At 42.5% G+C, this 10,940-nt stretch overlaps 1 protein-coding gene across 1 annotated transcript; it reads left to right on the top strand.

The window, feature by feature from the left end:
• Window positions 1-210: 210 nt before the first annotated feature.
• On the top strand, window positions 211-5,426 carry LOC122401299. The gene is made up of 3 exons (XM_043403363.1): window positions 211-2,728; window positions 2,808-4,089; window positions 4,370-5,426. The coding sequence occupies exons 1-3, from the start codon at window positions 211-213 to the stop codon at window positions 5,424-5,426; spliced, it is 4,857 nt and encodes a 1,618-aa protein (XP_043259298.1).
• Window positions 5,427-10,940: the final 5,514 nt, after the last annotated feature.

Genomic DNA, 10,940 nt, shown 5'->3' with positions numbered 1-10,940 from the left:
CAGGCCACGTTGGTGCAGCATCCGAACGGGAGGACAAACGTGATCAACGGGACTGCTGTTCAGAGTCAACGTTGGAGGAATCGGCGTTAAAGGGTTTCCTGCGTAACATCAGCGGGAATTGGGTCTGCATCGCATCGCCGAATTACGAAGTCATCCTCTAAGTAAGTCCTTTCCACTTTCACATTCGACTTGCGTGATTAGAACCTCGCCATGGATAGCGAACTAAAAACGTTGATTGCTGAGCGCGGTATACTAAAGGCGTCACTCACGCGTTTAAAGCGGTTTTTCACGGAATCGGCGGGTGTTACACCGATAGGTGCGCTCCAGAAGCGCTTAGATGCGAATGTCGGATTGTACGACAATTTCAATAAAATACAAAATAGGATAGAGCTGTTAGTGTCGGGTACAGATCTAGAAGGGGCACATGAAACCTTCAGGGAAAAATTCGAAGAGACGTATTTCAATTTAATAGCCGAAATCGAGTCGCACATTCTGGCTTCACGTTCGTCTCAACGACAACAACCTTCTGCGAGTCCAGCGGTAACGGATGGGTCGAATCAAGTACACGTAAAATTGCCGACAATCCAAATTCCACATTTTGACGGGAAATACAATGACTGGATCAAATTTCGCGATACGTTCATGTCATTAATACATGAAAATGAGTCACTGTCGGACCTGCAGAAGTATCACTATTTAAATTCGGTATTGCAAGGCTCTGCAGCACGCGTCATCGAAGCGTTAGGGATATCCGAGGCGAATTATAGGGTAGCCTGGGACGCGTTGGTGACACGATACCAAGACTCGACGGCGTTATTAAGGCACCACGTGCACGCCTTACTGGACATTGCACCAGTTAAAAAATTTTCCGCGAGCGCATTGAGGGATTATCTGGATGACGCGAAAAATCATTTACTGGCACTAAAATCGCTGGGGGAGCCTGTCGAGAAATGGGATAAGCTAATTGTTCCTTTACTATCCAGAAAACTGGATGTAGTTTCCGCCCGAGAATGGGAAAAACGGGTAATATCTGCTGAAAATATTACGTTCAACCATTTCGCGGATTTTTTAGAGGAACGGTCGAAGTATTTAGAAAATACAACGACGCCAGCTCAGGTAGTGTCCGAAAGGGTCGAGCGACGGTTACAGCCCTCAGGTAGTAGAAGATATGAGAAGGTCACCGCGCACGTAGCTAGCACCTTTTCTCAGTGCTCAGCATGTCAGGGCAGTCATGCATTATATAAATGTGACAAATTCAAAAAATTAGATATACGGGGAAAAAGAGATATAGTTTTCAACCACCACAGATGCTATAATTGCCTGGAAACAGGACACTTGGTACAAAATTGCACTCGAAAGGGTTGCTCTATTTGTGGTAGAAGACACCACACCTTACTGCACGAAGATAAGTTTAAATCCATGCAAACCCAAATCGTGAACAGTCAGGAGCAGCCAATAGCGTCAACCTCTGCAACATGTGTCGCAAACCTCGCGAGCGATTCTATAGACCATACAGTACTATCAACCGCCGTAGTACACATTAAAGACAAGCAGGGCAAGAAACGGGAATGTCGGGTGCTGTTAGATTCAGGTTCTCAAACAAACTTCGTAACGACAGAATTTTGTAGAAAAATAGGTATGGTTCCAACACCAATTAAGACTACGGTTTCTGGTTTAGGGAGTACACCGAGTTTAATTAAAGGAAAAATAGAGTTAAACCTGTTCTCTAGGTGCAATAATTTCCAGTCAACTCTATCATGTTTAACAATAGATAGAATAACGGACGATATGCCAAATCTGCCTTTGAACAAATCCAAAATTCCAGTTCCTTCAAATATAACACTTGCCGACCCATATTTTAATAAATGCACAAAAATCGAAGCACTTCTCGGGGCGAGCGTATTCTGGAAACTCTTGTGTGTCGGACAACACAAGGCGGGGCCCGAGTTAATTTGGCAAAAGACGCTACTCGGGTGGGTATTAGGGGGAAGGTTGACCTGGCCGGTGGAAAATAGGTCTACATTGAACAGGTGTAACTTAGTAACCAACATAGAGCTACTGGGACAGGTAGAAAGGTTTTGGAAATTAGAGGAAACAGCCATTCAGAAACCTGACCTGTTCAATCCATGCGAACGAATGTTTACTGAATCCACGCGTCGAGATACAAGCGGCAGATTCATTGTCCGGGTACCGTTTCGCGATAACATTACCGAACTGGGAAGCTCACGGGAACAAGCTAAGCGCCGATTAATATCGTTAGAGAAAAAATTACTTAAACAACCGGATTTGCACCGACAATATGTCCAGTTTATGAAGGAGTACGAGGCTTTGGGACATATGTCTCGCATTTCCGTCCCACATGACGAAAATGAACCCTCGTACTACCTTCCACATCATGCCGTTACCAAAGAATCTAGTACGACAACGAAGGTCCGGGTCGTATTCGATGGGTCGGCGAAATCGTCGTCAGGGTTATCACTAAACGAGACGCAATGGGTCGGGCCAACGGTGCAACGCGATTTGTTTTCGATACTGGTCCGGTTTAGGCAGCATCGCTACGTTCTATCGGCCGATATAGAAAAAATGTACCGGCAGATTGTAATCGATGCGAAAGATAGGAAATTTCAAAGAATTCTATGGCGTTCCGATCAAGAGTCGCCAATAGAAACGTTCGAACTAAATACAGTGACATATGGTACAGCATCGGCACCCATTTTTAGCGACACGGGTATTAAAACAAATAGGGTTAGAATGCACACAGACATTTCCGGTAGTAAGCAACGCCATTATAGATGATTTTTATGTAGATGACCTGTTGACTGGAGCCCAAACTATTTCGGAAATCAAACGTATAAGAGAGGAAATTTCAACGGTTCTAGCGCAGGCCGGGCTTCATCTACGGAAATGGACAACGAATTGTCCAGCGATCGTTGCTAATCTAGATGCGTCATCAAGCAAAGATCTTAGCGCGGATAAAGATTCGAAAACTCTCGGTGTGCAATGGTCATCCGCAAGGGACGTACTTAGGTTTACGGTTAGGTCAACGCAGGAGAAACGCGTGACAAAGCGACTCATATTGTCAGAGATTGCGCAAATATTTGATCCCTTAGGATTGATTGGGCCAATAATTACGAGAGCAAAATTAATCATGCAGAAATTATGGCAAATCCAGGCAGGCTGGGATGAAGCAGTTCCACAAGAACTGCACACCCAATGGTTAGAATATCGATGCGAATTACATGAATTAACCGAATTAAGCATTCCGCGCTGGGTAGCAATTGAGAATCTTACAAGGGCAGAGTTACACGGGTTTTCAGACGCCTCGGAAAAGGCGTACGGGGCCTGCATATACTTACGGTCAAGGGGCGCTTCAGGTCAATGGGAAGTAAAGCTCATTTGTGCCAAATCAAGGGTCGCGCCTCTACGGGCTACCAGCCTTCCACGGTTGGAATTATGTGGGGCACTTTTATTGGCCCAATTAATGAATAAGGTGAAACAAGCACTGACTGTTCCGATTAGCGAAATAGAGTATTGGTCGGATTCCACTATTTCGATTTCATGGATTCAAAGTCCTTCGAGTAGGTGGAAAACGTTCGTGGCGAATAGAGTCGCAGAGATCCAGGAACTAACGAACGGTTCTACCTGGAGCCACGTAAAGTCCCACGATAATCCCGCAGACCTGATCTCGCGTGGGGTAGATGCCGCAACATTAGCCAATAATAACCAGTGGTGGTCAGGTCCTTCTTGGCTTTCAAGGGATCGAGAACATTGGTCTCCGTCAATAATCGAGTCGTTTGATATACCGGAGGAAAGGGGGGTAAAGCAGGTTTGCACTGCTTCAGTAAGGAATACCTTTGACATATTTAGTAAATTTTCTAGCTATTCGCGATTGCTTAGAGTAACAGCTTACTGCCTGAGGTTTGTAACAAGGTTGCGCAAAAATACAGAGGATAATAATGCAGATTATAAGGACATTACATTAACAATAGTAGAAATACGTCGAGCTGAGGAAACTCTAATTAAAATGGCACAACTGGAGATATTTTCAAGGGAACTATCCGCGTTACGAAGCAGCCAACCAGTGTCCAGGTCAAGCTGTTTGCTGTCGCTCACTCCATTTCTGGATAGTATAGGTCTAATTAGGGTGGGCGGAAGATTAAACAAGGCACCTATAGATTATTAAAAAAAAACATCCCATTATATTGCCATCGAAACATCCAATAGTCGACCTCATTATTAGGGCGGAACACATTAGGCTCTTACATGCAGGTTGTGAATCCGTAACAGCGTCGCTACGTGAAAGATACTGGCCATTGTCGTGTAGGCGAAATGTACGGCGTATTATTAGAAACTGCGTCAGGTGTTTTAGGTTTAAGTCTCAGAGCACGCAATATTTAATGGGTGATTTACCTGCGGCTCGAGTGACACCCGCTCGACCGTTCTCTACCTGCGGCATTGATTACGCGGGCCCCTTCTTAACAAAGGACAGAACTCGAAGTAAGGTAACCACGAAAGCGTATTTATGTATCTTCGTATGCTTTGCAACCAAGGCCGCACATTTAGAGTTAGCCACTGATTTGACCACTCAGGCATTCCTCAATTGTCTAAGACGATTCATTGCGCGTAGGGGACGATGTCAATGCATCGTTAGCGATAACGGTACAAACTTCATAGGGGCAAGAAATGAATTGAAGGATTTAAGGGTATTGGTAAAGAGCAATGATCATAATCGTCAGATTTCAAATTTTTTAAGCTCGGAGCGAATAGAATGGCGATTAATTCCGCCGCATGCACCACATTTTGGAGGGCTATGGGAAAGTGGAGTCAAATCCGCGAAATATCATCTAAGGCGAATAATCGGCGAACAACGTCTAACATTCGAGGAGTTATACACGCTGTTAACGCAAGTCGAATCGTGTTTGAATTCCCGACCTCTCAGTCCCATATCCTCCGATCCCTCTGATTTGAATCCCTTAACCCCAGGCCACTTCCTAATCGGCGATGCACTAACTGCCCTGCCGGAGCAGGACATTACGGATGTCAACAGTCACCGATTAGGAAGATACCAATTAATTCAGCAGATGTTTCAGAACTTCTGGAAACGCTGGCAAAGAGAATACCTGCACCAACTGCAGCAGCGTACGAAGTGGCGTACGCCTGCATCAAAGAATTTATCACTAGGTACGATGGTTCTCATCAAAGAAAACCATCTACCCCCACTTCGCTGGAGTCTGGGAAGAGTCACACAGCTCCATCAGGGCACGGATGGCGGTTTACGGGTGGTGTCGGTTAAAACTGCCGATGGAATTTTCAAGAGGCCAGTAAGCAAACTATGCATCCTACCAATGGATGAGCCAGAGATTGAAGGGTCCATGGGCAAGGGTGCAGTCAAGGGACAACAGCTAAATCACGGATCTAGTTCATAAGTACGCCGACAACATCAGTAGCTTAAGATGTATTATATTGTTGTAAATAATTTCGACACATAGTCATAGGTTTAAATGTACAACGGGTAATGACGTTACGACTAGCATTAAGTTATAAGCGAACTAGTCTCCATTAGCGTCCACCTTCGTATATATGTTGAACGTTGCACGTTCAAGGTGGGCGGCATGTTCAGGGTCGGTACAGCGAGCGGGTTTATGATACGTACGTGACTTTACGCTATTTTTGAGGATTAGGCCTTCAAGACATTTTTACTTGATAAATTAGGATATGGTCGTTAAGGAATCTCCAAACTCTACACGGGACTTGGAATCCTTGGAGCTCTTCCTTGCCTCAATAGCGATTGACGTATCGTAAACCCGCGTTGGCGCACAGCTGCGGACCACCGGGGTCTCGCGGTCGTTGGGTATTTCCCAAAAAATTAATAACAACGCAGCGTTCTCGCTCACTCCTGCATGGTCTACCTGGACACTGGACGGCAGGGTGGGCGGGAATGTTGCTAATTGTTAGGAACCGCCCTGCCAAGGTGACGACGATGAGGATTGGTTTGACCAATCCTCCCTCCGGTAGGCAATGTTCGTCGTTGTCACCTTGGCAGGGGAAACCGAGGCTTCCTTATGGGAAAATTCAGGACTTTTCGTCAGATTACTCTTGGACAAGTAACTTGATCACTAGTTAGTCTCCGCACGAAGACATTCTGCGTATCAGAAGCACCAGCTTTTGAGGGTTCAACTAAGGGTTAGGAGCACAGAGTGGCTGTGCGATAAGCACGACCACGAACAACGACTGTTCTACCAGAAGAATTGTTCGTGGCCGAAACAATTATTATTTCAGAAGATCGCCGAGGGGGGAAATGATATTCTCTGGGAAAGGAAAAAATACGGAAAGGATTTTAATCGTTTCGATTCCGCTGTAACCGTGCGGCTGTATGTTCGAAATTACCGAATCGGAATATTATTGGGATCTAGATTATGTATTAGTTCCTCTCCGTCTTGCATAAATTGTGGCAGTATGGATTTTTACGTATATTTAAAATCTTTGCAGGATTAAAATTTTTGCAGAAGAAATGGAATTGCCATTGAGAGTCGAAATAGTTAGGGAACTCTTTCAACGGATCTTCAATGAAATAAAGATATTAAAATAAAAGTTTTCATATTATAAGTTTCAATGAAAATAGTTCTAATTTGAATAAAGAAAAAATTAAAATAAAAGTTCCTGTGTATTAGAAATATTTTTTAACGATAGTCAATCTTTAAAAAATTGTAATATTTTCCGTGGAATTTTTGTTTAAAAAGAAAATTTTTTAAAAGTTCTGAAGTTAAAAATTCCTTTCTATAAAAGTACTGTAAGAAGACTGATATTTGATTAAATTGCTATGCATAAAAATACAAATAAATATATTCTTCTTGACACTTTGTAATTATTTCAGAACAAAATTTACGACTGAAATAATTTTAAAGTAGAACATCATTCCAATTAAAAATTTTTTCGATGGAAGAAATTGTTGTAGTAAAGCTGGAATAATAAATACAAAACAAGCTGAAGATTCCAATTTTAGCAGAACTCGTGCAGTTAATTCTTTCATAAGTGTTGGAACGACTGTGTAAAAAACTACTTACGCAGCCGAGTAATAAGTACCTCAGGCTTATCGACGTCCATCTACGATGTGTTTACGCATAGAATTTTTCTTTTAAAATTCTAAAGTAATCGATAGATACTCGATAATGAGATAATATTCGATTTTTCCTAACAACGAACCAGCTCCTATAATAAATTAATTCCGTAAAAAGTAATTCATGAAGAATTCCAATACAGGAACTGGAAAGTTGATTAACAAGTTTCATTGACTAGTAATAAATTGTGCGTGTGCAAGGATCCCATGGAATCACTATAGCTCGATTACGCGATGAACCTGCCGATTGAATGTAGTATTGATCGATGATTGTTAGCGTTTTTCATAATATTTCATCCTGTTCCCACTGTGCGTGTTAGCAACAGTTGTTATAACAGAAACAGAAGTTACAGATCATAAATAATAAAACAAAATATAGAATTACTTGTAGAAATGATAAAAGACTGGATCAACGTGACGGTTCCTAGATTCAAATCAGCCACTAAAGATTTACTCTCGTGTACTTGTGAGAAGAGAATGATTTTCTCCACAAATTTTCTTCTCGTTAAAAAAATTTTTCTGCTATGAAAAAAAAATTTGATACATCCTGAAGATTGCATGTTCTATCATTTTTTAACTTGAACTTTTCTCAGAAATTGCTACACGTGATCGATAGTCACAGATAATATTTAATTGTCAGAGCAACCATAATGGAAAGACACAATGGATGATATGAAATGTGTGTCTTGAATACTAGATGACTTGCAACAGTTATATCGAGTGTTAGACTAGAGAGTATGGTTTGCAATGATATTGATATCTATTATAAATCTACTATAAATATTCCTTGTCTTTTTACTAATAAAATAATCCTGATGTTTTCTTCGAAAGAATTGTTTTGGGGATATAGAAAATTGCAAATAATAGAATTGAGGATCAGTTTCTGACAAAATGATGAGTCAACCATTTTAATCACTCTTCGTATAACTTGCAACTGACTAAAAATTCCTTCACATCTTTGCACTATTCAAATGTCTCATCCACCAAAATTATGACATAAAAATTATTCTTATATAATTAATATATCTAAGGAACTTTGACCACCGAAGAATCATTCCCATTTGACCCAAAAAAAAAAAGAATAATTCCCCGGTACGCAGGGGGACCAAAGTCGCTAAAAATTTCCCCAGATACTAAATATCCTGCATCGACTCCCAAATGCTTGGATCATCGACTAACAAACGCTTCAAGCTCGGTACCCAATTATTTCAAGGCCCATTTGCTGCGAAACGTTTCGTTCCATCCGCCTAATGGTCGTGTTCGCCAACTTTTCAGCGCCGGATCCTGGGAAACGGACCTCTTCGTAGGCGGGTAACATCATCGCGACGATTTCGCGGTTGTTGACTCCGCGGGGATCGGTCGCTTATCCGCTTATCCGTGAAATCAAAGGCCTCGTGAGGCGGCCCTCGAGGACATATCTTGTCCGGAAATCATCCGTCGCTGGTGCGAGCATTATCAGTCGTTTCTGAAAAAGGTAGTGGCGGGGGAAGAGGAGCAAGCAACGAGAGACGGATAAGATATGCGAGTGGCTTCTTCGTCTCACGGCAGATAGCGACCGCGCATTTATTTGCACGCCGGATGCGTGGACTTCCCGTGTCACTCGATTTCTACTCATTTTGCAAACGAGAGGCAAATCCACGTCTTCCTGCGAAGGCACGCGCACGCGGTCAACTGCACGAGCCTCTTCTATTGTCAGATCAGACGATTTCTTTTCCGAGAAACGCTCCAGATGCTCAGCGACGGATCTACGGAGCGATCGGTCCGCAACCGCTCGCGAGAAACTCTCAAGTGATGCGTCCAACGCTGGATCTACGGTCATCGATTCGACATATTTTTATCGAAACGGTTACATTAAAATGCGTGTCTTTTTAAAACTAGGATATGTACTCGTATCATTGCATCAACAAAAACGCTGATGAGTAATAATATTTATAAATTTTACAACTCTAAATATAGAATATAAACACTTCCATAGCTAGTGAAAATTTCGTACGATAATGTGTGTAGTTATAACCTCTTAAATTAAAATAAAAGCTGTTATTGACTTTTGAAATAGGCATAAATGTTGCATACTGTTGCAAAACCGCAGCGAAAGTCACTATTATTCAAATACAAATACGAATAATTGCCTTTCAGTCTAACAATGTTTCAAGAAGTCTTTCTAATTATAATCCTCAATTTTTAAAAAATAAAATAGATTTGTTTAAACAGTTAGAGTCCTCTGAAAATGGTAAGGTGCTCGATTAGAGAAACTAGTGAGTGTCTTTCAAAGGAAAAGTTCTATTATTAGTTGAATGTGACTATGCTCTCACGCCGCACCCAGCACAACAAACAGGTGTATAAAACGAAAGAAAAGAGAAGATGAAACTGGAGCAGCATTCCAAGTATTTAACTGTTCCCAAACGTTTCTTTGAGAACGGACAATGTATGTAGGTACCCATACATGCCTAGAAATGGCGTTCGTTGGCCAAAAGAGAGCGCAAATTGTTCGCCAGAATTCCTGGGGGCAAAGTTGACTCGCGCGTCTCTTTCCTCGCTCGCGGTCAGGTAAACTACCGTTCTCAAAAGGCACTTACTATTATTTGCTCCGGCAAAACGGTTTGTTCGATCTATATTTACGACTTTCATGCAGCCTTAATCAGATAAACTTGTATTTTCAGATACTTTTAATATTAATTTTTGAGTATTCGATGGTTTGTGACGTTCTGGTAGATGTTCTTAAGCAAACGAACTTGTACATCAGTTTCAATATTAATTCTGAGATAGGTTTTAATCATTTTAGGCGATTCTCTGACGAGAGTTTTAATGACCTATCAAGCAATCTCATTTTAAAAATAATACAGTGACTAACAAAAAATACATAGTAAATAGTAGTAGAATGAGATTTCAGGAGAAAACATTAATCGAAAACATGGAACAAAATATTTTTCTACGAGGCTTAGTTCTCGAGAAAATCAACTTCAAACTTGCGTGGCGCACCATAAGTAGAAACAGCGAGCAATGACCGGACGCGCCAAACGACTGGGGCGCCCACCAAACTTTAATATCGTTTATCTACCAAACGATGCATTGGACAACAAAATCTCGTTCCACGTTTTCGATTTATTTTCTCACGTACCATCGAACCACTGACAAAAAAATTCATAAAACTCGCCTACTTTCCGTGACTCGAAACTTTTGGTCGATAGTGTACGAGTACCTGTGCACGCGTAACCGCGTTCGAGGTAGCGAAAGAACGGTCAGGTTCGCCCGGAATTCCGCAGGCAAAGTTCGCTCGTCTATTTCTTTCCAGGCTCGCGGGAGAGGCGAACTACCGTTCCAAAAAAGGACAATTTTCTCTGGCAAAGGGTTAACGGTTGCGCGTTTCTGGCTGGACAAAGACGCCGGGCGTCGAGTCAGTTATCGAGCGGGTCCAGAAATAGACCGTGGACGATTCGGACGATAATAATTGCGGGCATCGATCGGGGCTGGACCGTTCTGCACCCGATATTCGAAGAATCCCGTGGCTAACGACGCCACCGTCGGCGAATTCCGGGCCAAAGATAAATCCAGGTGGAGACGAGCGCGGAAGAGAATGTTTCGGTCACGCGTGGTTGCGGGCCTTTAGAGCGCTCTCCGACGAAGAAAACGGTTGCCTCGGCTGAATCGGCATCGTGGTCCCTCGATTTGCATGTTACATAAATTACGCAGGGATTAGAACGCGTTCTGCGAGGGAAACAGTTATCCTCTCCCATCGACGACGTTGATTCTCGTTGCATCGCGGTAGCCCCGTAATCTGTACTATTAACGCAAAATGGCAGGGAGAAGAGGAACTGGTCGCGCG

This window comes from Colletes gigas, unplaced genomic scaffold (genome assembly GCF_013123115.1).
Source record: "Colletes gigas isolate AHSC1104 unplaced genomic scaffold, ASM1312311v1 Colletes_gigas_Sc00023, whole genome shotgun sequence".
Classification (NCBI taxonomy): domain Eukaryota; kingdom Metazoa; phylum Arthropoda; class Insecta; order Hymenoptera; family Colletidae; genus Colletes; species Colletes gigas.
Note: the sequence above shows the minus strand (reverse complement) of the source record. Positions and strands in the feature narration are given on the sequence as shown.